General features: G+C 40.7%; 3 protein-coding genes and 3 non-coding genes across 6 annotated transcripts; all 6 read left to right on the forward strand.

Annotated features, from left to right (window-relative positions):
• Positions 1–11: 11 nt before the first annotated feature.
• Positions 12–5,365, forward strand: crtam (cytotoxic and regulatory T cell molecule). The gene is made up of 11 exons (XM_027012691.3): positions 12–69; positions 1,480–1,629; positions 1,811–1,960; positions 2,264–2,383; positions 2,790–2,951; positions 3,312–3,410; positions 3,796–3,879; positions 4,028–4,099; positions 4,597–4,740; positions 4,872–4,964; positions 5,054–5,365. Exons 1-11 carry the CDS (start codon positions 27–29, stop codon positions 5,194–5,196), a joined length of 1,260 nt encoding a protein of 419 aa, XP_026868492.3. The 5' UTR covers positions 12–26; the 3' UTR covers positions 5,197–5,365.
• Positions 5,366–6,676: 1,311 nt separating this feature from the next.
• On the forward strand, positions 6,677–11,422 carry hspa8 (heat shock protein 8). Its single transcript, XM_035535902.2, has 9 exons — positions 6,677–6,831; positions 7,876–8,085; positions 8,175–8,380; positions 8,527–8,679; positions 9,134–9,689; positions 9,889–10,091; positions 10,293–10,491; positions 10,616–10,848; positions 10,938–11,422. The coding sequence occupies exons 2-9, from the start codon at positions 7,881–7,883 to the stop codon at positions 11,130–11,132; spliced, it is 1,950 nt and encodes a 649-aa protein (XP_035391795.1). The 5' UTR covers positions 6,677–6,831; positions 7,876–7,880; the 3' UTR covers positions 11,133–11,422.
• On the forward strand, positions 8,944–9,038 carry LOC113579049 (small nucleolar RNA SNORD14). Its single transcript, XR_003410820.1, has one exon. It is a non-coding gene; the product is annotated as a small nucleolar RNA SNORD14 (small nucleolar RNA).
• On the forward strand, positions 9,729–9,823 carry LOC118242891 (small nucleolar RNA SNORD14). The gene has a single exon (XR_004777101.1). It is a non-coding gene; the product is annotated as a small nucleolar RNA SNORD14 (small nucleolar RNA).
• On the forward strand, positions 10,132–10,226 carry LOC113579048 (small nucleolar RNA SNORD14). Its single transcript, XR_003410819.1, has one exon. It is a non-coding gene; the product is annotated as a small nucleolar RNA SNORD14 (small nucleolar RNA).
• Positions 11,423–11,898: 476 nt separating the features above from the next.
• jhy (junctional cadherin complex regulator) lies at positions 11,899–25,160 on the forward strand. The gene is made up of 8 exons (XM_035535773.2): positions 11,899–12,713; positions 14,614–15,232; positions 19,490–19,594; positions 20,662–21,188; positions 21,383–21,656; positions 23,285–23,371; positions 23,896–24,030; positions 24,548–25,160. The coding sequence occupies exons 1-8, from the start codon at positions 12,349–12,351 to the stop codon at positions 24,785–24,787; spliced, it is 2,352 nt and encodes a 783-aa protein (XP_035391666.2). The 5' UTR covers positions 11,899–12,348; the 3' UTR covers positions 24,788–25,160.
• The last annotated feature ends 2,709 nt before the right edge of the window (positions 25,161–27,869 follow it).

Below are 27,869 nucleotides of genomic sequence, written 5' to 3' on the forward strand. Positions count from 1 at the left end.
TCAAACCTCAAGCGTTGCAGTGCAGAATGAAGGTCTTATTTATTTACACTCTATTGTTGATTGTAGGAGGTAAGAAGAAGTATTTTCTAAGTTACAAAATACAATATTTTGTACTAATATTATTCAGTTTATTGGTTAACACACCATACTGGTACATTGAAATGTTTGCTTTGCAGTGTCAAAATGTTAACTAAAAGTCTTTGTAGCAATTTCAACAGTTTGCAATTAGCATTTGACTCATAGTCAATGAAATCAGAAACACAGTGCCATGTTTTTTGGTTGCATATCTGGTTTAGGCACAAATGTAATTCTTTAAAATGATTTCGTAAAATTATCAAATTTCTTCTTACATAAATACAGAGCTTTAAACTGTCATAGCATAATCAGCGTAATGTCATCAGGTTCTAGTTTCCATTAAGATGAATCTGATTATTGACTGATTTTTGAATATTGTCAAAGTGAAGAATTAAAAGTTATAGACCATTACATATAACAGAGTGAATATTGCTAAATTGTGACTTTTTATGCGGTTTAAATATAGCTCCAAACCCTTACTACACCATAACACTGAAACAAAAACCACAAAAGTAAAACAACAGCTTAAGATGTCAAGACATTTATTATCTGAAGTCTATTAATCTGATATGACTTTCATATGAAGTGTTTCTCATGGACAGGACTACACCTACATGGTTTCTACATCACCCACGCTGTTCTAAGAGTGACTTTTAAAATTACACCCATTGACACGGGGTATAAAGGGGCATTCAATGTGTTTTTACATTCTTATGCATGTATGATAAGAGTTTCTCAACACCACCGCTTCCTGTTACACTCACATGTAGCTTTTTGTGACATAGTGGCAATTTTTCTCTACCTACATTGTTCTAACCACAGGCAAATGTATAAATATATGCTGACCACCTTTTGCACAGACTTATGCTTGCTTGTACCATAACCCACATTTTCCTGTCTACAGCCCCCCAGAGATTTTGAACGCAATGCTATGAGTCAGTGTTGAGTGAGTGGTGTGGTCTGAAGACCCCTTAGCCCCCTTAATCTTCCATTTACAAGTGACATTTTAACACTTTTTGTGCTAGTCAGTTGCTACTTATAGGGTCTTACAATGATTGTTGTGAACTTATGTGTGGAAAGTAGAATACCCTGTAGATACTGTCGGTTACACTTTGGGCCAATGTTGAGTGAATGCTTAAAGACCACAGACTCATTCACCTGCTTAATCTTCCATTTACAGGTTGCTTTTTAAAACATTTTTTGTCCCAGTCAGGAGCTACTGTTAAAGTCTTGTGACGACAGTACACTTATTTGAGCTTGTGTGTGGAATTCTAAATAGATATTTTAAGGTTCCAGGGAATCTTGATTTTTCTGCTTGGATATGCCAGTGAACAGTCTGCACATTTCTGTTTGCAGAATGTCTGACTGTTCTCATACACAGACATGCTGTTTGTTTCACTACAGGCATAATGCAGTGTCAAGCATGGAAAAAGATCACCGTGATTGAGGGAAACACATTGAGTCTGACCTGTCCATGCAAAAACATTAACAGGGATGATCATGTAGAATGGAGAAACCCAAGCAACTTACTTATATTCTTTAACAGTAATAAAGGTAAGACTGCAGATTATAGGCTACTGTATGTTCTACATATATAACATTACTCAATAGAGGTGTGGCGAATAAGCTTTACTGAGGGATATATTCAGTATTTCAGAATTGGGTGTCTTAATTGAAAATCAGTTTAGCTTTGGACTATGCCTAACCTACTTTGTTCTTTTGTGTTGATCTGCAGTCTTGAAAGACCCAAGAAGCCAAGTGACTTTAACCCAGTCAAAAGTTTCAATATCTATATCCAATGTCACATTTAGAGATGGAGGCATTTACAAATGTATACAATACACCAATCCAGTACTCACAAAAAGATATAAAGTAATAGTTGTGAGTGAGTATAAACTTTTTTTTTCTCCTTCTTTAATTAATACCTGCTAAATTCAGAAACAAAAATAGTTATTAAACTCCAGTCATATGGGCTACAGTACTGAATATTATTTATAAAGATTTAACTAATTAAGCTCATTAGCTGAATGTTTGGTTCCATGTGCACTGAATAATGCAAACATTAAACATTAAATTGCATACCTATGGCTCTTTTTGACTGAGGTTTGTCCCTTCTGGTTTATGTTATGGCCAATTATTCTAATAATTTATAAATGAAGTCATTTTGTGGAAATTTCTAAAATCCTAGGTGCTCCAAAGCTGGAAATGGCACAGCATGAGGATAAAACACTTATTAAATGCTCAGCTTCAGCACATGGCCATCCACCCAAACTCTCATGGCTTCTGACCAGTGGCTTAGAGATTGAAGGTAAGCACAGCATCACTTACTCAGAAACTTGTCCTCAGACTACATCTGAACAACACCAAACAAGAATCACAAAGTTATAGTACATACAAAACTGTGGTTTGTGGTGCACACACGCAAATTGATAGAAGAGTGGACATATGCAGTCAAATTTATAATTGGAGGTTTACTCTGCTGATCCACCCCCACAAACCACCTACTCTCAAAACAGCCCCCAGAAAATACAGGAACAAAGCTTTCTGAGGTCATTCAAAGACAGTCAGTAATGGAACAACAGTCCACTGGTGGAAACAAAATGCTGAAGTTAAAATAAACTGAACAGAAAATATTGTAAACCGATCTGAAAATTGTTATTACACATAGCGCTAACCATGACTCTTAGCTAAGAATATAACTTCTTTACTTACAGCTATACCAAACAATGTGTGGGAAAATGTATCCAAGAAATACATGACAGAAAGTCTCCTGACTGTAAAGATTCATAAGAGAAGAGTTACAGTGAAATGCTTGGTCCAGCATTTGGCTCTGCCCGGTCCACCGCTGGTGAACTTCATCCACTTAGAAAACCATGGTAAGCACACATTCCGTTTATGAAAACAACAAAGGATATCACTTTTTGCATGGCACTGGATATCAATAGGCATTTTCTCATAATTAGGAAATGAAATTTAGTAGGGGATTTTATTTGGTCTTTGAGCGCAAGGGAAAGCACAGTTCACAGGAGTCTCTGGTAGTTTCCTCTTTATTTTGGCTTTCACCATAAATCACATGAGGATAGCACTTTAGCACTTGCTGGAGTTACAGAGGGTTTAGTCAAAGAAGAAATTTTAAGAAAGGGTGTTTATTAACTTTTGAATGCAATGAATGAAATACAATATCTCAGTTCAATAATGATATTGGCACATCCCTAATGGGTTGTCTCTTTTGACAGCTATGGAAACAAGCACCATATCGGAACATTTAGGTACCACACTTGGATCAACTACAACACTGATCACTCCAACACTTGTCCCACGCATCAGCAGAAAAAGTAAGCATGAGTAATTTGTAACAATGGTCAGCCAGTGAAATACAAAACCTGATGTGATCATGTCCTAAAAACCTTTTCAATTAACTGGATAGCTATGCTAAATACAATCAGTGGAGGCATGCATGCAAACATTTAATTAAAACTTTCAAACATTTACAGAGATAAAACAGACATATCAAACTACCCGGTAAACTGCGTTGGAAGTCTTTTTTAGCTGACTTTTACTCCATCTCCTGGTTACTTTTCTAATTGCATGTAGTCCAATAATAATCTCCCATAGATATCAACTCTCCACTCATCATAAACCAATATAAGACGTTTTACCAAGTATTGTAATATTGATTGCTCAACGTTATTTTTATTTAGTAAATTGTCTCTGTTTCAGCTTCTACTGACAGCCACTCAGAGTCAAAAACCACAAATGAACAAAGAACTCATGTCGGCACCACTTCTCGCAATAGCACAAAGGGTAAGAGTGACTGCTAACAACACTAAATGTATCTGTTACGTTAACGCAGAAGCCTAACACAATGTTCTTATTTATATTTGTGACCCGGTGTGTACAGTCCAGTCCCTGTCATCATTACTGATATCCAATCTGAAATGTCTCATTGCAGTAAATGAAATAACGGAATCCACTGAGGGTGCTATAGCAAATTTCAGCACAATCCCATCCAACTTCACTGCGGGTGAGAAAGTCTACCAATCTGATACATACTTTACATCACACTTCATGAAAATTAATCTGATTTATACATTACCAGTCAAAGGTTTGGATCAAATTTCATAGTTCTTAAGGCATTTTAATCTAAAATAATCTAAGCACCAATGTTGGATTACCCCATGAAGCTGGTTAACTGAACACCAAGAGCACGCAAAACTGTCATTAAAGTAAAGGATGCCTACACTGAAGGATTTCAAATTGGGGATAGAGCATAATACATGTATTATTCTGTTGTTTTGATACCTTAAAGAAAACAACAATAAACAAAAAATAGGTGTGTTCAAACCTTTGACTGGCATAAGTCCTACCTTAGCGTGCTTGTTTGATAAACCTTAACCTTAAATTAACAAGTCATTATTTCATTGTTTTATGTTTCTAATTTAAAAGTAATCTTGGGCTATGCATCTTTTTGGACGTGATTCAGAAGATAATGACTTGTGTGTGTATGTTTATGATTTGAAGATAAAGGCTGGGATGAAAGAAAACATGAAAGGGGAAATTCAGCCCTGTTGGTGTTTCTGGTCACATTCCTCATTATTTGCCTAGTCGTGGTACTTGCATTTTTCCTACTCCGCCTCAGGAGAGCGCACATCGCCTGGAAGAAAGGTAAAAATTCTCACACTGTGTCAACAAATGGCGACGCCACTGATATGGGACACATCACAGACACTAAATACATTTGCTATATATTGATGATGGCACGGCTTGACCCACCAATACCCCCCTCACCACCACAGAGAATGAAGAGTCTGATCAGTCCGTAGAGAGCAGCAGATCGAAGAGCAGCAATGAAGAGAAGCTGAAACAGTCCCAAGAGCAGAGAGGACAAGGTACACTTCTCAGGCTACAACAAGCCCCTGTCGAATAAAATATTACATTTTTTGTCCAAAGTTCTGAAGACTCTTCTCTCTCTGGCTAGGCTTTTGGAACACCAATTTTACAAAGTACAAAGTGGAGGAAATATCAGAGACTGAGCCAAAGACTACTTCTGCTGCTGACGAGAAATCAGTTCCTTCGAATCAAAATATATCAAAACCTTGTATCAAAGAAACTGAACTTTAAAAGATGTGGGGTTTAATTCCAACCTACAGACCAAACTTGTGTACGGGTGCTAAATGTGGAAATGGTTTTTTGCACATTTTATATTTTTAAAAAAAGATTATATATATTTTTGATAGAAAATGAATGTATTTTTATATGGTTTTAATAAATATTTAACTTTTTCCCCAAATCTCATATTTGCTGTTTCTCTTTTGTAAATAAACTCGGATGTAATCTAATAAGAACACACTTGATGTACATCCAATGTCTCAAGTGAAACTTTGCATCAGTATTTGACTTCAGATTTAGATCCAGAACTGCCAATAATAATATTTTCTCTCACATTTATGTTAGATGTACCATCATTGAGATTATTTAAAATTTTATGCAGATATTTGAAAAGGAATAAACAATTTGGTATTGTATAAGGGACCACAATGGAGATAAGTCTTGGAAATGTTTCTGTTATCCTGTTTCTCTTTTTATTATAGGTACCACGTGGTATGCGAACGTGGCTATTGTTCGTGTAAAATATGAAATGGTCTAATCAAGTAAAATCAAAACAAACATGCATAGAGCTACAGAGCTGGCATTCGAGACATAACACATTTGAGGATGTAAAACACTACTGATCTGAATTACTTCAGTGTATTTTTCTGATCGCTGTAGTAGCTCCCTGCGAAGTGGACTGCACAAGGAAATCGGCCATTTTATGGGAGATTCCAGAAACGCTCAAAAGGAACTTCAAACTATGCGCGGAGCAGTAGCCTAAATAATATCGTAGCACTAAGCAGGAAGTGGAAAAGAAACTTTACACCTCACTATTGCGTGTCTTCTTATCTTCTAGCTAGTTGAGCCATGCTACCTGGCTGAATGTCGGAGTACAGCAATAAACCGCATTATGTGAGTTCACTTAATGTGTAAGTTTGATGTATTGTGGTTTATTGCTGTACTCCGAGTGCTTTTAATATATCCTAAATATGTGCTGAGAACTATCAATGATTTGGAAGTAACCTCAGAAAAGTTGCCAAACCAACCGGAAAACGAATTTAGTTTGTTAACTTTTCCCTATTAGCTAACGAGTTATCCTGATGTAAACATTGGTTTTTAGCAGGCGATTTAGTCAACATCAACCAGATATTCATTTTACGTGCAAAATATTAGTACATATTAGTAGCTGTCGTGAGAATCGAAAAAAACACAAGACGCATAATGCCTTCTGCGTGAAGACGTCACAGTGCATTTCGAAAGAAGGGATTTAAATAATGTAAAACCCACTGACATACATTACGGGATTTAGCACACAGGAAATACAGGTAACTGTAGGGAATACAAGTAACTGCTCTGGGACCCTGTGGAGGGGAACGTGGCTCCTGGAGTCGTTGGTTGAAAGGTATTCTGGCGCGCGGGAAACAGTATGAACCAATCAAACGTTTGCTTCTTTTTCCTGCAGAGGGCGGGGATAAAGGAGTGGCGTCTCGGTTTCTTATTGGTGTTGACGTCGTAAAACTGAGCTACCCAAATGTGATTGGCTTGCTTACCGGCAATATATATAATTGTTCTGGAAGCTTCGTTCCTTCTCTTAAACGCCGAGGTAAGGCAGGCGGCGGCTCAGTATATCTCCAGTATTCATCGACTTCAGTTGAATCAATCTTGGTGAGTATAGTTAAGTAAAATTTCTCTCAATCAACTAGAATACAAATGACTAGCTGTCTAATTTGGCAATTATAGCCACCGCGCCAGATGTCGGCCTCTGCAATGTCGGTGGGGGCTGTGGCCAACAAAGGAAAGAGTCAGGCTCGTTAGTTTTAACTAAATCGGCTAGCTAGTCTTAAAGTATTTTATTTGTAGGTATCTGGCTAGGAAGACGGCTCGCTACCCTAGGGTGCGTGAGCTGCCTTTTTTGTGACTTTTTGTACAAAATAGTGGCTACCGTTAGCTAACCTACCTTGTAGCTAGTTAAGGACAGGCGAGGCCAGAACATTTAACTACTAGCTTACCTTACGTCTAGCGGCCTGGTATTCACTGTTTGATATTAAGCTGCTATAAAACTAAGTACGTGAGACTGGGTTGTGGGGCTAAGTAAGCGCCCAACGTGGCTAGTTATAAATGATAAGCAACCAGTAGATTATTGCTAACACTGGCTAGCGAGCCACCGCTATAGCGCAAGACAGAAATTTCTAGAAGCCCAGTCCCCCCCCCGTTCTTGATTCATATCCGTTCCTGGCCATGTGGTTGGGCATACAGTTGCGCCATTTTGAGTAAGAGACTCGGTGGCTTGATTGGCTAGGTAAATGCTGTATATAGGAATTACGACTGTATAATCTGGAGACATTTCACTGCCGTTGACTACCTCTACAAGTTTTCAAGTGTCCCCTGTCTTTTTTTTTTACTACAGTAAAAATTAAATTCTCTATGACCATTTAAGAGATGAATGAAATTGAAGCAGTGTTTTGGGATATATTTCTTTTCAAGTTTGGTTTGGTTTGTCACATACATGGTCATACACAGTATAACTCACAGTGAAATGGTTGAGTGCTCTGTCCAAACTGAGGCAAAAGAAAACGGGTGCATAGAGAAATATATCCTATATATGTACCAAAATATATTAACAATGTATGTACAATATATGTATTATGTTTATATGTACAATGTATGTTTGTGATATACTTTTCTAATGGCTGCCTTTTGTCAATATAGGTACAATGTCTAAGGGACCAGCTGTCGGTATTGATCTGGGGACCACCTACTCCTGTGTTGGAGTGTTCCAGCATGGCAAAGTTGAAATTATTGCCAATGACCAAGGAAACAGAACTACACCAAGCTATGTTGCCTTCACTGACACTGAAAGACTGATTGGTGATGCAGCCAAAAATCAAGTTGCCATGAACCCCACAAACACAATCTTTGGTTGGTGCTTAAACTTTTTTTTTTTTTGCAACTTGGCTTAAAATAAAACAAGCAATTTTAAATGTTGGGCGCAAATGTTTTCATTGCAGATGCGAAACGTTTGATTGGCAGAAGGTTTGAGGACCCTGTGGTTCAGTCGGACATGAAACACTGGCCTTTCAAAGTGATCAGTGATGGTGGGCGGCCCAAAGTGGAGGTTGAATACAAAGGAGAGAACAAAAACTTCTATCCTGAGGAGATTTCTTCTATGGTGTTGGTGAAAATGAAGGAGATTGCTGAGGCCTACCTTGGAAAGGTGATTACATTAATGGCATTTTTGGTTATAATGAGTATTCATCATATTTAGTACTTGAGTGTTTGGTTGCTTTTTTTTTTTTTTTTTTTTTTTTTGCTTTTTTTTTTTTCCCTCTTAATTCATGTGACTCATTTTTGTTCCTTCAGACCGTCACTAATGCAGTGATAACAGTACCAGCTTACTTTAATGACTCTCAGCGGCAAGCCACCAAAGATGCTGGTACAATTTCTGGTCTGAATGTGTTGCGAATCATTAATGAACCTACTGCTGCTGCCATTGCATATGGCTTGGACAAGAAGGTTGGTTACATGTTCATAAAAATTCAGATTATTGGTGAGTGTGGCATAATGAAAAATGTAGAGAACTTAATTCTCTACATATGTATTCTAGGGGAACAAGATGTTAGCTGTGCTGGTAAAGAGCCTCTGAACAGCTAGAATCTCTCACTGTGTTTCTCTGGAAACTACTTCAGTGCAATTTGACTTTTATACTGCAGTTGCTCACATGGAATCTTGGATGCAATCTTTTGACTCAGATTCCACATTACAAATGACCACACAATTTCGCTATGATGAAGTTGATTCCTGCCATTCGTAGTTTCCACCAGAGGTTGAAAAACCAGAGATGGCCCAAGTACCTTCCTTGGATGTCTGAGCGAAATGGTCATCCTTGTGTGGCCCCTCCCCTTATTTATTTTTTTATTGGTGCTTTGCTGGGTCTGTAATCAGGTGTCTGCCTTCATTCCCCACATAGGTTGGATCTGAGAGGAATGTGCTCATTTTTGATCTTGGTGGTGGCACCTTCGATGTGTCCATCCTAACAATTGAAGATGGCATTTTTGAGGTCAAGTCCACTGCTGGGGACACTCACCTGGGAGGGGAAGACTTCGACAACCGCATGGTGAACCACTTCATTACTGAGTTCAAGCGCAAGCACAAGAAGGACATCAGTGACAACAAGAGAGCAGTTCGCCGTCTGCGCACTGCCTGCGAGCGTGCAAAACGCACCCTGTCCTCCAGCACTCAAGCCAGCATTGAGATCGACTCCCTTTATGAGGGTGTTGATTTCTACACCTCCATCACCAGGGCCCGCTTTGAGGAGCTCAATGCAGATCTCTTCCGTGGGACCCTGGATCCAGTAGAGAAGGCTCTCCGTGATGCGAAGATGGACAAGTCTCAGATCCATGACATCGTCCTGGTTGGTGGTTCTACTCGCATCCCTAAGATCCAAAAGCTTCTCCAAGACTTCTTCAATGGCAAAGAACTCAACAAAAGCATCAATCCTGATGAGGCTGTGGCTTATGGTGCAGGTCAGTTACAGTAATCACTTTTGCCTTTCCTAATTCATCTTGCTATGATGAAGTTGATTCCTGCCATTCGTAGTTTCCACCAGAGGTTGAAAAACCAGAGATGGCCCAAGTACCTTCCTTGGATGTCTGAGCGACCTTGCGACATTGTTCAGGCAGGTTTTGTCTTATTGAAGATATTTAATTTTTAATTTCTTTTCAGCTGTCCAGGCTGCCATCCTCTCAGGTGACAAGTCGGAGAATGTTCAGGACCTGCTGCTGCTGGATGTCACTCCTCTGTCTCTTGGAATCGAGACAGCAGGTGGAGTCATGACTGTTCTCATCAAGCGCAACACCACCATTCCAACCAAGCAGACCCAGACTTTTACCACATACTCTGATAACCAGCCTGGTGTGCTGATTCAGGTAAGAACAAATGTTTGGGCAGGTAGGGTTTGACTGGTTTTCGCTATGATGAAGTTGATTCCTGCCATTCGTAGTTTCCACCAGAGGTTGAAAAACCAGAGATGGCCCAAGTACCTTCCTTGGATGTCTGAGCGACTTCAGTTAATGAAATATTTATGCACACTGTTTATGCTTCTAGTTAAAGATTTGAATGGTTTACAGGTCTATGAGGGTGAGCGTGCCATGACCAAGGACAACAACCTGCTGGGCAAGTTTGAGCTCACTGGAATCCCCCCTGCCCCTCGTGGTGTTCCCCAGATTGAGGTCACTTTTGACATCGATGCTAATGGCATCATGAATGTCTCTGCTGTCGACAAGAGCACTGGCAAGGAGAACAAGATCACAATCACCAATGACAAGGGTGAGTGCAGAAAAAGTACTGTACTATGGTTCTAAAATGTGTATCTATGCATAAATCTGTACTCCCTTTCCATTTCTTTGATGTCATCTTCAGGGCTCTGAACTCATGCTTCCCTTTCCCACAGGTCGTCTCAGCAAGGAGGACATTGAGCGCATGGTGCAGGAGGCTGAGAAGTACAAGGCTGAGGATGATGTGCAGCGTGACAAGGTGTCTGCCAAGAATGGCCTGGAATCCTATGCTTTCAACATGAAATCCACTGTGGAGGATGAGAAGCTGAAGGGCAAGATCAGTGATGAGGATAAGCAGAAGATCCTGGACAAATGCAATGAGGTCATCAGTTGGCTTGACAAGAACCAGGTACATGTTGGAAACCAGTTGATTTAGTTGTAGGGGGTATACCAGTGCCATTTCAAATCCACAGTAAAACCAAATGTACTGTCTTCCAGACTGCTGAGAGAGAAGAGTATGAGCACCAGCAGAAGGAGCTGGAGAAGATCTGCAATCCCATCATCACCAAACTGTACCAGAGTGCTGGGGGCATGCCTGGTGGGATGCCCGATGGGATGCCTGGAGGATTCCCAGGAGCTGGAGCTGCACCTGGGGGTGGATCTTCTGGGCCAACCATTGAGGAGGTTGATTAAGCCATTCCAAACTACCTCCAGAGCAATGTTTACAGTCCTTACCCTCTGTAGTAGCTTTCCTCTGAAACACTAGGTTGTGGTCTCAGGGTTTTAGTTGGGTTTCTGCTATAGAGTGACCAGATTAAACAAATAAAATATTGACTAGGTGGTGAAATGGGAGTCAATTTACACACAGGGAACAGATTTTTCTACTTGAATGTTGTATGACAACTGTTAATGGAATTTTCATAAGCCTTTTTGGCAACAGCCATGTTTCTCTGCAATTGAACATAAATAAAGTAACTACCCTATCTTGCCTGTCTTATTCTGAATTAACTCGCTTGTGTATACCCAGTTAAATGACTGTACCCATCAAAATATTTGCCCAGAGTTAAGTCATTTGGAAGCTCTTGGTCAAGCTGACGTACTTGGCATTAAGAGGAGTAATGTGTAACGCGTCAGATAGACCGTGTGCAATGGTTTGTAAGCAAAGCTGGTTAAACGGTTGCATGTAGTGCGGCGCTTATTTTTAACAATTTTAAAAATTGCAAGTCCTCTCCACTTGGTAAGTTCTATTTAAACAAAAAGAGACGTTTGAGCCGAGATGGTTCTAGAAGTGTTTTTTTTTTCCCCCTTTCATCGTGGTTGGGTGAATGAGTTGCGAAATAAATTGGTATGTGGTGTAAAATCCTCCAATATCTTAATGGTCCCATCACTTCCATGCAAATGCGCAGGTGAAGATGTCCGTTACCACGGCAACGTCTAAATAAACTGGCTATCGGCTCAACTGCGTGAGGAGTCTAAGACGGCTAACGCTAGGTGGCTAGGTTGTCATTATACATTTTAATATCGGTATTTTGGTTTAAATGTGTGCCTTTACTGCGTTCTAATCGAGATGCTTAATGCGCGTCATTTGTAGTTATGACCAAAGTCTGCTTCTAACCCTAGCAGCTAAGGTTACGCCAGAAATCAAGCAAGTTGACGCTAACACTAGCTAACTAGCTCGCTCACTTTTAAACAGCATAGTTAACACAGCCCTAACAAGTTTATTCAGAAATCTAAGTTGTTTTTTTTCTAGAGGGTTATTTATCGCTACCTGATTAATGTGCCTTGTAAAAAGCTCCATCTCGTTGTTGGACTATTGTGAAACTTAGTTAGCTTTTTAATATTAAATGGATCGACTTCGAACATCGTGTAACGTAGTGTATTTTAGCTAACGATGGAATAATTCTGGCTCATGGCATCTCAAGTTATGGAGAACAGCTTCACTAAAAACGAGAGGAGTGCTGACGGGATCAGTGTCAGCAGAGAGAGGAGTGAAGATGTGCCTCCTAACCTTTGGGACTCCTTAGAATCGGATACTGAAAGTATGTTACAGGAAAAATCGTATCGGCGACAGCTTCAAAAGTGCATTTCTGACGAAGCCGGTGACAAAAGTCCTTTTGGTGCAAAACCGCACAACGTTTATGAGAAGGTGGACAGCGAGAGTAACCAGCAAGAAAACATCTACAGCAGCTCTGAATCGGAGCGCACACTTTCAGCTACACAAGCGGCCGTCACCGGGAGACGTGAAATGCAAAGCAAAAACAACAATTTAACAAGGTACTTTCACAAACTTAAAATATAGCTAAGTGTATGATGTATTCCCTGTAAAGATCCCCATAATGATCAACCACCACATTCTCTTTCGTTTTTAGCTTTTTAAGACACATTAAATAGGCCTAATTCACATGTACAGTGAACCTTCTCTGAAGTCTTGAACTCTGATTAATTTGATGGACATCGTTTTATTTTATGTTTTTCTTGATGGAACAATTAAACATTCATTTTGTTTTAGGTTATGAACAAAGTTCAGGTTTTGAGGTAATAAAGGACAACCCAAATCCTAAATATTATTTTCGTTGTCGAGATGTTACATCAACTTAAATGCTCTATTGAGGATGATCTAGTAAATTGTGCCATCAGTAATGGGTGTGAGAAATTAGGCTGAAATAGACTGAGTAAACAATGGCAATACCTGATACAGAATAGATCACTCTCAAAATGACAAGACCCTTTTATTACAGAGCAGCTCAGGAAACATAATTGAAATGATTAACAGCTTGTATTCTCTCGCCTAATAGATAATGGAAGTCTTTGAAAATGATGTTAGAGTACGTGCATTTTAATTTAGTTGAAAGACCTCTAATTTTGGTACTTTCCATATAAGTACGCTCATTTAAAGGATATTAGATTTTTATTCTGTGGGAGGTTATCACAATAAGGCCTCATTCTGAAGCTCATTAAAAAAAAGCAGATGCTTTGTTGTGCTTTAAATAGGAAGCCATTCTGTGCTGTAGAAACACAGATGCTGGAATCTGAAGTGTTCATTGCATCGTCTGTATCAGCTCCTCCACTTTCATCCTGGTTTTGCACTCCAAGTATGATGGTTAAGAGGGCTATCTCCACCCTAACTCTTTGTGACCCCATCTGCCCCTCCCCCTGAAAACTGAAAGAGGCATTTGTTTAATTTAATCTTGTTTGTATTGATAGCCGGTCAGTTAAGAGCCACTTAACACTTGCATAGTTTTAATGCAAAGACTGTGGCACAAACTATTGAATTCATTGAGTTCATCATGGAAACTGAAGTAAAAATGTAATGTAGGCTATGAAATGTTTTTGGAATTAACAAGATCCTTGAAATCAATATGATATGTATACATAATAAATTCTCATTTATATATTCTCATTCAATTCAATGGTCTCTGGTATTACTTGAGAGTCCTCTGGGAGGCAGAAGTCTTGAAATAAGCTAAAAGGGAGTGCATAGGGTGAAACTAGATTTCATTTTGGTGCATCTCAAAAAGCTTTGAGAGGGTTTTCATATGATAAGGAGCTTCCACAGCTGTGAGCCTACACTGCATTCTCAAGCTTGTTTTGGCCGAGTCATTACTGAGACGTTCCCTGCCCCCTTGCCCTCGTTGGCTGAAGAGCCATACTCCTCACCATCGCTGTATTTTGGTATCATGAGATGTGAAATGCATCTTGTAGTATTCAGAGCTGTGCAACAAAGAGGCACTCTTCTAATTATTTTAATGAGATCTTTTCATCCAGTAATGCAAGGAACACATTAGGTAGTAATTTCAACCTATTTTATACCCTTGAATCAGCCATTTCCAAAACTATGCCCCAATTGTGGTCTCAAGACCCTTAGACATTTGAGGCTATGGTAGGGAAAACATGAGGATGAGACTACACCAGACAAAAGAAATGTGAAGTGTAGCCTATATGATGTGCTTCGTCTCTTCCTTAATGTTTGATTGCTTACACTAGCTTACTTTAATAATTGTGGGGTTTTGGCTTTTCCTGAGAAAATAATAAACACCATCACTCTCTATTCAATAAAACCAACTAAACAACCAAATAACTAAACAACCAAAGAAAAAACAAAACCCCAGTAAATGGCAATGTTACTGCAGAATTGTCCTTTAATCTCACAAAATTGACTTTTCCTACATTTCAGACAGAGCCCTCGTGGGGATGAATATGCTGATTTGCGTTATGATCCAGACTGGAGAAGGAATTTGCCAGGGGCTCAGTTTCTATGCAAGGACCAGATGAGTCTTTCCCTGGACTCCTGCGCTGAGTCAGAAGACATGACTGCAAGAGAGAGCTGTGATGATGTAGTGGTCAGTCATCCTGTAGAAGTGGACATAGTTCAGCCCAGGCCCTTTTCCTTTCACTTACACCCACAGCAGGGCCAGTTCAGTCATGAAGACACAACACTGTCCCTTCCACAGAGTTTCTGTTCTTCTTCGGAGAGCACACAGCATTTTAATTTGGACAGAGCTGTGAAGGTTAGCTACAGTGACCACCAAAGTACAGCTGAAGTGTTGCCCTCTTCTTCTACACAACAGAGGCAGCAGAAGGAGAGTAACAAGCAGTATAATGGGGAGGAACGAAGCATCAGTACTGACAAGCTCAACAGTGTAGCCACACACTCTCGAAAGGCTAGGCAAACCAGGCCGACGGTGGACATAGTGGAGCGGAATAAAGCCACCTTAGGTGTGAAGAGTCACCAACAAGGGTCCTACCTGAAGGCCTATGACCAAAAAGGATGGAGAACAGAAGATGCACATCAGGTTTGTGTTTATCTGAGGCTTTTCTTATAGTTCTAATGTTGGCCATTGTACTGTAGTTCATTGAACTCTGAAAACAATGTGGAGTTTGTTTTATGATTGCTTACATACAAAAAAAACAAAACACCCAATCCTTTTTATGTTCTAATAATGAAAGTGGCATGACTAATGGCATGACAGATGGTCAAAAAAATGTTTCTTTCTTGTTTGTTTGTGTTTGTGTTTTGTTTTGTTTTTGTGCTGTTGCTCAGAGAGCGTGCTTTCTCCGTGAGCCACTAGAGGACGCAATAACACAGCACACCGTCTCAGTCTCTTCAGCCGTCCTTCTCTTTTTATGCTCTTATTTTTCCGTATTGTTTTTCGTTATCATTTGAAAGACTAGAGCTAGAATGATTTTAAAAACTGGGTTCAGACTTAGCAAGACTACCATGTGATTATATGGCTGAAAGAGTGTGTGCTACTCAAGAGATTCAGTGATCATTTTCTGGCAGAATTAAGTCTCTCAATCTTCTGCTAAGATAATATTTTACAGTACTGCAAATAATGCCTGATGTGGCAAGCTGGAAGCATATCATTTCACGAAGATGGCTTTATGACCTTTTGTGTTAAAAAAAACTCTCTCTCTGCTCTAATTTTACATTATTTGCATGTACACGAAGACATACAGATGTTAATGTGATGTATATTTATTTTCTAAAGCAGTTTTTCCAAAATACTGTTTTTTGGAGTGGTTTTGGTTCAGAAAACCTCCTTTGTAGTCTATTATAAGCAGATGTCCATATTGTTTCCCTTCAACAAGTATGCCATATTTGATATGACCTGACCTGTATCGTTGTTCTTTTTAAAAATATGAATGTGTTAGTGACCTTGCTATTGTGCTAGACCCTTACTATAAGAGAACAAGCAGCCTAATCTAACTGTGGCTTGGAAATTAATTTGGCAGAGACTGGGAGCAGAAAAGGGAAAAGGAAGCATGTCTGGCTATGTAGTGCCTATTATGAGTTGATCTGCACAACAGTAGCTATTAAGAACATCAGAGAGGCATGGTTACCAATAGGCTCTTAGCTATCAGTGCACCTGGCCCTGCCGTGTAATTGGCAGGCTTCGGCCTGTCTGTGCACAGTGCCACATGAGGATTTGCTACATTTCAGGCCTTTCCTGGCCCATCTGAGCCCATACCCACCTTAATGTCTCATGTCAGCTGCATTAGCATAGTGAAGGGCTGTTAGCATTGTGACACGGTAAACAGAGCAAGGGCTTCCCCTCTCTAAACTCCACACTAACTGTAGCGCCACAGTCCTGAATGTTCCAGGTAAGCTTTAAAGGGGGGTGGGTGGGTGTTATGGTTTAAAATCCCTTTACCTATCTTTTTCTGTCATCAAAACCCATAACAAAGATTGACTTGGATAATGAGAATTTTATTCATTTACGGTTTGCTTTTTTCTAAAATTGAGGATTGTTCTTTTGTGTTTTTTGTTTTATTTTTATTTGGTTTTATGCAGTACAAGAGAAAGATCACAAGACTCCCTTCTGGACATTTATCATGCATCCATCTATCTGATCTTATATGCTGATATTTGCCCTTAGCCATGCCTTTTATTTTATTTATTTATTTTTTCCTTTCAAAGGGGAAAAAAAGGATCCCATCAAATCACATCAGTTTCGGCATCATTACCTAGCCTCCCGGAGCATACTGTTGGTCCCTTTTTAAAAGCTACTATTTGCTCTTTGATGGCCTCCTTATTCTCGATAATTAGCTATGTTATTAAATGTACACAATCTTATAATGTGCCAACTTTGTGGCTGCAAGTGGGGGTGGGGGTGGGTGGGGGGGGTGATGCTGAGGCCCCTGCAGAGGCTCCTTTGATAAAGACAGAAGTAGCAGAGCAATCTTCTGCCATTGCACTCAGCCAGAGTCCCTCGTCATCTCCCAGACCCTCACTTCAAAGCCAGGAACATAATGTACAATCTCTTAATAGCTCTAGACTGAGACTCCGCAGCTCTCTGCCACTGTACACCCTGCCTCAGTGTAAACACCTAATCAAGATTGCCTGGGCGGCCACAATAGCAACCAAATGCAATTCAAGAACTGCAAGCCTTTGAAGTCCTCATTGCAAAAGCTGTGTTTCTCAGTCTTGAGGAAAATGGCAAGCTCAGATCGGCTGACTTTGTTGTGCCTCATCTCGCCCCAAGAGGCAATTATGGACCCCAATTTAACAGAATAGATATTACACAGCTTATAAAGCTCAAAATGCAATTTTGTTTGATCATTTTCTCAATTTGATTGAGATTATTAAAATGGTGGACAAAAGGCAGTGGCAGTGACTTGGGCAGAGGCTGTGGCCTGCTGCCATAGGGAGGCCAGGAAGTTCACCACACACACACACACACACACACACGCGCGCGCGCGCGCACGCACACACACTCACACACACACACGCACGCACGCACGCACAACCACACCTGTTACTGCACAATGGCAGCACTGCACAAAACACACTAGATGTGCCAAATGCAGGGAACCAAACACACCCCTCTGCCTGTAATGTGCCTGTGTAATTTTGTGATATTGCCATTGATACATTGGGTTCATTATGATGATTGCATATTATGAGAAATACTGAAAATGAGAAAATAAGTTTTATATCTTAGGTTATGTTCAAATGCTCAGTTCTGTTTTTTTCTCAGATCTAGTCTTTCTGTCTTGATGATTCACATGAGTGTTTTACAAATAATTCATAGATCCCGTTAGTTTAATCAAACATTTGCCCTGAAAGGACCTGCATGCCAACATTTTTTTGATGTCACTGTCACGTGCATGGTCTGCCTGTGTCATGAAAAGCAACAAAAATGTCATATTTGAGATTGTTTAGCACTGCAGTAGTGATAAAAGTATATAAACTAGCAAGCCTTCATCACAAACATTTGCTCTTGAGCTTGTCTAACAAATCATCAGCTGTTCATCATTAAGAACCTTGGATTGCTATCATGCATGAAAAGTGCTACACAAATAAACTTGCCTTGCCTTAAGGCGAGAAGACAAGAAAAGGCCAGATGCATAGCTGTTTTTGCAGCTATTTCTGGCACTTCCATGTAGAAAGAAGTGTGGGTGTGAGAGTTTGAATAAAAATATGAATCTCTGACAGATATCATTACTGTTGCATAGATATGTATCAAATCTATGACCACATATAAGAGTAGCTCAGCATCCTGTTTTGTTTTCACACACCTCTGAAAATAAATCTGTGTTACCTCAACTTAATAATGTGCACATAACCTTAGCCTTAGACACTAGCAGATATTTTGATGGAATTGTTTCTTGTCTGTTGTGGTTCTTCTAATTGCAAATGTGCCAGCATGCTGTTTGAAAAGATAGATATTTAGATGGATACATGCATGCTTGCATACATATGTATCTGGTAGCTGAATTCCCTCTTTGTTCCCATTGCCCTGATAATTACACAGTGCTCCTTATCCTGTGCATCTGACTGGCAGCAGAGGCAGTGCAGAGATCAGCTTCCTGCATTCCTGGTCTTTCAGCCAATAGATAGGCCAACACGGCTGCCTGTTTATTGATGGATATGTTACAACTCGATCCACTCGCTGTAGCACGCTTCCCTTCGACCCTCCTCCTGTTCAGCCGCATTCATTCAGGGACTCCTCAAGGTGTCGATATCATCGATCAGGACGGAATGTCCTCAGCAGCCAAAGTGTCTCTAAGTTTACTAAATGATTTTCATTACAGTATTAGCAGTAGATATGCTGTCCCTGAATGGGTGCATTAGGAAAAGTGAAGAGAGTGAATTGATGTAATGTGGGTGTATACAGACACTTATCTTCAAACTGCTCTGAAAGGACTCTTATAAAAGAGATCAATAGGCCTTCAAACCTGAGACAGATGTGGAGAATTCAGTACCTAAATAATAAGTAGTAGAAAATATGTCAAATATATGCATATGAAAATACTATATAGCTACCACGTGTGATTTTTATTTCTCACGTGTCTTTACTGAGTAATATTTTGTCTGTATTTGAATGAATTTCTGTATATGCACTTTGTTATGGTTGGATAAGTCTTGAATACTGTTCACTGAGACAGATGAATACACATGGCAAAACTGTAGTGTGTATTAGTCATGCAGCAACTCCATATGTTTTCCATTTGTTCTTTACTATTTATACTCTTCCCTTACGGTTCGTGTCCTTTCTCTTTTCACTCTCATCCTTCTTTTTCCCTTTTCTTTTTTTACTTCTCTCCAGCCCACAGAGCCCGCTGTGGATACTGGAAACACTGACATCCAGGGAAGCCCAGACAATGCTCTGGATCCAGAGCTCATGTGGATACAAAAAACTCAAAAACTGAAGGTAGGACCCTTCACTCTTGTTCGCTTTATTGATTTCATCCGTGTTTCTCTCTCTCTCTCTCTCTCTCTCTCTCTCTCTCTGTCTCTCTTTCTCTGCCTCTCTCTCTCTTGCTCTCTCTCTCTCTCTCTGTCTCTCTTTCTCTGCCTCTCTCTCTCTTGCTCTCTCTCTCTCTCTTGCTCTGTGTAGATGTAGGTGGGGCTGCTTGGCACAATCCATTGCCCTAATGCATAACTGTCAGCAAGGGCTTCCTCTCAAGATGAAAATGTCTGCACAGTGGGCGCACTGTCACCCGGGATTTCATTTCCACCATGATGGACGCAATTTCTGATAGAGTTGTTCAGGCACAATGGAGCCTCTGAAACGTCTTGAAAAGGAGCCCGCGCAGCAGAGAGAGGGGGAACGGAGGAGCATCATTATTTTGAGCACTTGAGCGGTCACCCTAATGCTGGCAGGCAGAGGAGAGTAAATATTTTCCCATTAGAATGGTGAAAGCTGGTGTTGGCTAAATCAGTGGCATTACATGCTGCGACACAGCCCCAGACCTCCCTGAATAACACAGGCCAGAGCACTGTGCATGCCAGGCCTGTAGCAAAAAGCATTAGCTGTACGTCCAACTCCTCCTCCGCCCAGGACAATAGCTGCAAGGCTGCTGTCGTATAAATTTTCCTGCACAATAGAATGGAATCTTCCAGCTCCTGTCTGCATTTGAATCAGGGTTCATCTTGTTCTCTAAGATCCCCTCTTGGGATGAATTTCTAATCTGATTAATTTAGACATGGGTTCCTTTATCTTCTGTTGGAAAGACATATATTTAGGATCCTGATCATATTTGTTGAAATTATTTTATTCATGCTAATATTGAGTCTTTTGTGTCACCAAATGAAGATATTTTGAAGGTATTATTCATCAATTAGGAAGAGGCTAGTTAACGATCACTTCAATTGCAATGTACAAAGCTCAACATCTTCATAACGCACACAAACTAATAAGCAATGGAATGCTTTAGTTAAGAGTGTATTGTAAAGTATGTAAAGTGAATTTTCTTAATGTGTACCCAATCATAATAGATCCACAAAGAGGGCTCAGACAGATCCAGGCCTAAGATCCACAGGTCCGGACCTGGTGCTCACGTGCGTCATCCTGTGGAGAGACGCACTTCAAGGAGAGGTCAGCAAGTACCGACTCCTGCCGAAAACCGTATGCTCATACCACCTGACCCAACCAGCATCTCCGATCTACCACGTCACCAGCCTTTCCCTGGAGCTCCAAAGGTCCACCTCAACATCAATGCCAATGCCCTGGCCAAACCCGCAGAGCCTTTGCTCAGTGGTCAACTGCACGAGCAGGTCTTTTCATTCGCCCCCCCTCACTTGACACAGTGGAGGATCAGGCCTGATGGATATACCTTACCTTCCATAAATCCTGCCAGTGATGCTGTGGACCTGATGGGCTCGGCCCCTCAGGTGTCCGTGTCTCGCACAAAACCTGGAAACCACCACATGGACAGAAACCATCTGCAGGGCACTGGCAGAAGGCTGGATGATGAACCTGGGCTAACTGAGGGCACAACAGTCATTAATAACAATAGCATCAGGTATGTTAATCCCTTTAAAACTTTGTTTCTTGTTTCTAACTGCCTGGCATTTGTAATTGTCATACAAACTGTGATAATGGAAGGCTCTGCATTTTACTGATAGCGGGCCTGTTTGCTGACTAGGATTTATTGTACTAGTTATGTTCTAAGCATTGCATAGTATTAGTCTTCATGCAACGATTTTTGTTTTTTAGGGCTTCTCCAAAATGGCCAGCATTTGAAGAAACTTCTAACATCATTGCTCCTACAGTGATGCTATTCAATGAAGAAAGTGGACTTTCTGATTATGTACTTACAATGTACAATGGAGCCTATGCAGTGCTGCCCCCTATAGGTGGGCCCACTGACAGTGATATGGTACCGTGCAATGCAGGACCTGCACTAAATACTATACCAAGGAGCAACTCAGAGGGGTATCTTGCACAGCTGGAAAAACAAAGACAGTTTAAGCCTCAAACAACTTATAAGGTGTGTGTGTGTGTGTGTGTGTGTGTGTGTGTGTGTGTGTGTGTGTGTGTGTATGTCTTAATCTGATGAAGGGATAATATAGTAGTTTAGTGTGTTTTTCTGATGTCTCTTTATTTTCTATATGAGGATGGTTATTCTTGAATTGGTGGGATTTAACTGGAGATTAAATAAATATTTACCTTATTATGGACAATATGGCATAAGAAACCTTCTCATGATAAGCACAAATTTACAAGCAGGTTATATATTTTTAAATTGCCTAATGCTCTAAATTGGAAATGGTGTCAAAGTTATAGCCATAACTGCCATAGCATATTTTAACACCTGTCTCTACCCCTGTCATGAATGTGATTGTTATGGCAGTTTGTAGTTCTGCAGGTTAATTGCCTAAGTAAGTAAGTTAATTGAAGATGCTGTTCATTATTTTGACATGATGATATAAGGGGCGACCACTGTGATGAATGCTGAAATGAATTAAAGGATCAGGTGATTAAGTGCTGTGTGCCAGGCGGGGCTGCTGAGATGCTCATTTGCATTTAACGACAGCCTCTTTGTCCCACGCCAGCATGCGGCCTGCAGGTGTGGCTCGATGAGGAGCGGACTTGCTCACCATCAGGCACGCCAGGTAGCTAGAGCAGCCACTCAGACCCAGGCAAAACTCCTGGGATCTACACCTGCCATTTGCTCCCAGGGAAAATGTCAAATGGCTAGAGTTGCCATGGCAGAGAAGCACCCGGTAACTAAAGCAGCCATATGCAACCAGAACAAACCAGAGAAATTTAGTAGAGCAGCCACAGATATCACCTGGTAACTAGGATGGGACTTCCATTTATACCCTTATCACCTTGTGGGTAGAGCTGAGTTACCTTTGTGGCCAAAGAAATTAATAAATGGCCTGGAAGGATGGATGGATGAATGGAATGATGGATCTGTGCCTAAAGATCATGTTGACATGCCTGTTAGCATGCTTAGTGGTTGAGACACCACTGATAGTCATTATGTCACGGAACATATCCACTTGACGCCGTGTCAGGATTAAGTTGTCCCTCCACCATAAAACAGATTGCCTCTTCTCTTGACCTCACTGTTTCCACCATTGTGTCTCACAGGATTAGAGTATGCATTTGTAAAATAGCTAGTGTTGAAACCTGGTTGGGTGGGTGAGGGCACAACGGCAGATCAACGAAAGAAAGAACTGCCCTGCAGTGTCCATGACCAATGGCTGATCCAAGGCTAGCCCTAGAGCCTGAAGGAGCCAGCCTGATCAGGCCTGATTATCCGCTTTTGTTGGGAGAGCTTCTGGATTGCTGCTCGAGTGCACCTTAGACATCCATAACGGATTAACTACTTACTCCTTCAATATGTCATAGCTTTTCTCTCTCTCTTTCTCTCTCTATCTTTTCTCACAATCTTTCTCTGTCTCCTTCTGAGAAGGTGTAACACAAACATTTATGTTTTACTAAGTATTTATTGTAGTAAGCAATGACTATCATGGAGATTACATGAAAATGTATTGTACTGATGTGATGTGTTACTTAAAGTTGCATTTGGATGTTTTCTTTTAAGATTGGATGCTTTCAAGAACTTTTTCAAATATTTTACTATTTTTAACTGTTCCGTGCCTTCAGGTATACACACTAAAAGACTATAGGACCTTGAACCAGGAGGTGAAGCTGGGAGGTCTTGGTCCATCCTATACTGTCACTGAGGAGGTGGTGAGTGCTGTTATACCATAATGCCAGTGAAAACCACAGCAAGAAGATTTAATATTACATTGATCTAATTGAGATTTGCAGTCTCCTTTTCTTTGTGTTGGTTTAACTAATCCCTAAACAGCTATTTTGAACTATCAAGTGGTTTTGAGGTCTCTTCCTCGCAAATGTAAAAGACTTTTATCTCTTCCAAATGGAACTGAAAGGAATTTAAAAACCTAATGAGCACAGGCCTTGGAGAGGGGTATTCCCCATTCTCTGCTTCTCTTTTGTCACTGATGGTAAAACCTTCCATGAATCTGATCAGATGCGTTTCCACAAGGAAGAGACTGATTTGGGTTTGAACACTGGCTCTAGGGAGATGATGAGTTTGATTTGGTTTTGTTTGCTGCTGTGGAAAGACCTCTGAAAGAGATCCACAATGACAGAGAGAGGCCTCAAGGGAGAAACGGCTTAGGTAATTAAACCTCCCTTTTATAAACTGCTGCTCTCTCTCTCTCTTTCTGTGTTTCTCCCACCAATGTCAGGCCAAGAAAATTAAACGACAGAAGCTGTATTCAAATGTGATCCGCGAACAGAACAAGAAGATAAGCACAATTCCCTTTCTGCCAGACAGGAACCCATTGGGCAGTGGGAACAAGGGTGACATTCCCAGGAACAAGGTGAGAAAAACCAGAAAGCACTCTCATTTATGGCATTTAGCTGACGATGTTATCCAAAGCGACTTGAGTGAGTACAACTTGAGTAATTGAGGGTTAAGGGTCTTGCTCAGGGGCCTAACAGTAGCAACTAGGCAGTGGTGGGGCTTGAACCAGCAACCTTCCAAGTACAAGTCAAGCACCTTAACCCCTAAGCTACCACTGCCCTGTAGTCAGTATGTCGGTATATATCAGTGCATGCCACTGGAGCTTCACTGGGGAAAATCTGGAAGTTATTTGCTTATTACAGGATGCAGTTTTATTTCACTCATTAATTATTTTATTAACAGATGAGATTTCATAAAATAATTATGGGTTTCCCAGGCAGAGATCTAAAGTAGTCCTGAGTTAGTGTTGATTCTTCAAGTATCGGGCCTAGTTTAAAGCTAGTGATACTGAATATTCAACACACACCCATTCTAATTTCTGTCAGGTATGTCCAGATAAAATTCTACCATTTCAAAATTTTGTCTGTGTCCAGGCTTTGGAGTATGCCAAAACCATAATGAAGCCCAAAGCCCCACAGCAATGGAGGGAGAGGCCCCAAGAAAAGCATGAGAAGGCATTGGAGCACCCTGCGATTCTCCAATTAGGGTTGGATCTTTCCCAGCTGGCCGCTCTGGACATGCTGAGAAAACGCCACGAAGAGGAGAAACAGGCAGTGGCGCATTTCACCAGCCATCACACTAACTCATCTGCACCATCTGTTAACACCCACTGAACAAGTAGCCTACCACAATACACTGTTAACACCCACTGAACAAGTAGCCTACCACAATACACTGTTAACACCTACTGAACAGGTAGCCTACCACAATACACTGTTAACACCTACTGGACAAGTAGCCTACCACAATACACTGTTAACACCCACTGAACAAGTAGCCTACCACAATACACTGTTAACACCTACTGAACAGGTAGCCTACCACAATACACTGTTAACACCTACTGGACAAGTAGCCTACCACAATACACTGTTAACACCTACTGAACAGGTAGCCTACCACAATACACTGTTAACACCTACTGAACAAGTAGCCTACCACAATACACTGTTAACACCCACTGAACAAGTAGCCTACCACAATACACTGTTAACACCTACTGAACAAGTAGCCTACCACAATACACTGTTAACACCTACTGAACAAGTAGCCTACCACAATACACTGTTAACACCTACTGAACAAGTAGCCTACCACAATACACTGTTAACACCCACTGAACAAGTAGCCTACCACAATACACTGTTAACACCCACTGAACAAGTAGCCTACCACAATACACTGTTAACACCTACTGAACAAGTAGCCTACCACAATACACTGTTAACACCTACTGAACAAGTAGCCTACCACAATACACTGTTAACACCTACTGAACAAGTAGCCTACCACAATACACTGTTAACACCTACTGAACAAGTAGCCTACCACAATACACTGTTAACACCCACTGAACAAGTAGCCTACCACAATACACTGTTAACACCTACTGAACAGGTAGCCTACCACAATACACTGTTAACACCTACTGAACAGGTAGCCTACCACAATACACTGTTAACACCCACTGAACAAGTAGCCTACCACAATACACTGTTAACACCTACTGAACAGGTAGCCTACCACAATACACTGTTAACACCTACTGAACAGGTAGCCTACCACAATACACTGTTAACACCTACTGAACAGGTAGCCTACCACAATACACTGTTAACACCTACTGAACAGGTAGCCTACCACAATACACTGTTAACACCTACTGAACAGGTAGCCTACCACAATACACTGTTAACACCTACTGAACAAGTAGCCTACCACAATACACTGTTAACACCTACTGAACAAGTAGCCTACCACAATACACTGTTAACACCCACTGAACAAGTAGCCTACCACAATACACTGTTAACACCTACTGAACAGGTAGCCTACCACAATACACTGTTAACACCTACTGAACAGGTAGCCTACCACAATACACTGTTAACACCTACTGGACAGGTAGCCTACCACAATACACTGTTAACACCTACTGAACAAGTAGCCTACCACAATACACTGTTAACACCCACTGAACAAGTAGCCTACCACAATACACTGTTAACACCTACTGAACAAGTAGCCTACCACAATACACTGTTAACACCTACTGAACAGGTAGCCTACCACAATACACTGTTAACACCTACTGAACAGGTAGCCTACCACAATACACTGTTAACACCTACTGAACAGGTAGCCTACCACAATACACTGTTAACACCCACTGAACAAGTAGCCTACCACAATACACTGTTAACACCCACTGAACAAGTAGCCTACCACAATACACTGTTAACACCCACTGAACAAGTAGCCTACCACAATACACTGTTAACACTTACTGAACAAGTAGCCTACCACAATACACTGTTAACACCTACTGAACAAGTAGCCTACCACAATACACTGTTAACACCCACTGAACAAGTAGCCTACCACAATACACTGTTAACACCTACTGAACAGGTAGCCTACCACAATACACTGTTAACACCCACTGAACAAGTAGCCTACCACAATACACTGTTAACACCTACTGAACAGGTAGCCTACCACAATACACTGTTAACACCTACTGGACAGGTAGCCTACCACAATACACTGTTAACACCTACTGAACAGGTAGCCTACCACAATACACTGTTAACACCTACTGAACAGGTAGCCTACCACAATACACTGTTAACACCCACTGAACAAGTAGCCTACCACAATACACTGTTAACACCCACTGAACAAGTAGCCTACCACAATACACTGTTAACACCTACTGAACAAGTAGCCTACCACAATACACTGTTAACACCCACTGAACAAGTAGCCTACCACAATACACTGTTAACACCCACTGAACAAGTAGCCTACCACAATACACTGTTAACACCTACTGAACAGGTAGCCTACCACAATACACTGTTAACACCCACTGAACAAGTAGCCTACCACAATACACTGTTAACACCTACTGGACAGGTAGCCTACCACAATACACTGTTAACACCTACTGGACAAGTAGCCTACCACAATACACTGTTAACACTTACTGAACAAGTAGCCTACCACAATACACTGTTAACACCTACTGGACAGGTAACCTACTACAATACACTGTTAACACCTACTGAACAAGTAGCCTACCACAATACACTGTTAACACCTACTGAACAAGTAGCCTACCACAATACACTGTTAACACCTACTGAACAGGTAGCCTACCATAATACACTGTAAACACCCACTGAACACCTAACACAACGCGGTGGATATCATAAGTTTGGTTAGTTAAGTATACCTGGATGTAAAGTGGTCTTGTCTGTTACACTGAATGCATCATGTGGCCTTTTTTCCCTTAAAAATAGCAGATTGCTTCACATAAGCAGATTGTAGGTTGGATTTTTAACTAGGATTTTAATTTTGTTAGACTTGAATATACTGTCAAAAATTTTTTTTTTTCCAATTACGTTTTTTTTTGGACTGTCAAATAATTTGACAGCATTGTGTGGAATGTGGAATGGTGTAAGTGACAAAAATATGCTCCTGGTGTGGTTGTAAAAGATCATCCATTAGGAATCAGGAGAATATTTATTTCAAAGTGTAATGTGTCCTTTTTAAAAATAATAAATACATATAACTGGATGTTTCTTAAAGAATTACCAAGGCAGGTCTGTTTTTGCTGGGCACAGTATCATGCTGCTATGTTTCTTTTTTCAATGCATCTTTTAATCTGAGCAGCAGTCTCATAAACACACA

Source organism: Electrophorus electricus, chromosome 19 (genome assembly GCF_041902795.1).
Source record: "Electrophorus electricus isolate QZ-2024a chromosome 19, ASM4190279v1, whole genome shotgun sequence".
NCBI lineage: Eukaryota > Metazoa > Chordata > Actinopteri > Gymnotiformes > Gymnotidae > Electrophorus > Electrophorus electricus.

Excerpts from the sequence above, each read along its gene's own strand:
- crtam (XM_027012691.3), top strand. The coding sequence starts at position 27 with ATGAAGGTCTTATTTATTTACACTCTATTGTTGATTGTAGGAG. Across the intron at positions 3,880-4,027 it reads TTCTCGCAATAGCACAAAGG|TAAATGAAATAACGGAATCC; the intron begins GTAAGAGTGACT and ends GTCTCATTGCAG. Across the intron at positions 4,741-4,871 it reads GCACATCGCCTGGAAGAAAG|AGAATGAAGAGTCTGATCAG; the intron begins GTAAAAATTCTC and ends TCACCACCACAG.
- hspa8 (XM_035535902.2), top strand. The coding sequence starts at position 7,881 with ATGTCTAAGGGACCAGCTGTCGGTATTGATCTGGGGACCACCTACTCC. Across the intron at positions 8,381-8,526 it reads CTGAGGCCTACCTTGGAAAG|ACCGTCACTAATGCAGTGAT; the intron begins GTGATTACATTA and ends TTGTTCCTTCAG. Across the intron at positions 10,849-10,937 it reads GTTGGCTTGACAAGAACCAG|ACTGCTGAGAGAGAAGAGTA; the intron begins GTACATGTTGGA and ends ACTGTCTTCCAG.
- jhy (XM_035535773.2), top strand. The coding sequence starts at position 12,349 with ATGGCATCTCAAGTTATGGAGAACAGCTTCACTAAAAACGAGAGGAGT. Across the intron at positions 15,233-19,489 it reads GAACAGAAGATGCACATCAG|CCCACAGAGCCCGCTGTGGA; the intron begins GTTTGTGTTTAT and ends ACTTCTCTCCAG. Across the intron at positions 19,595-20,661 it reads AAAAAACTCAAAAACTGAAG|ATCCACAAAGAGGGCTCAGA; the intron begins GTAGGACCCTTC and ends CAATCATAATAG.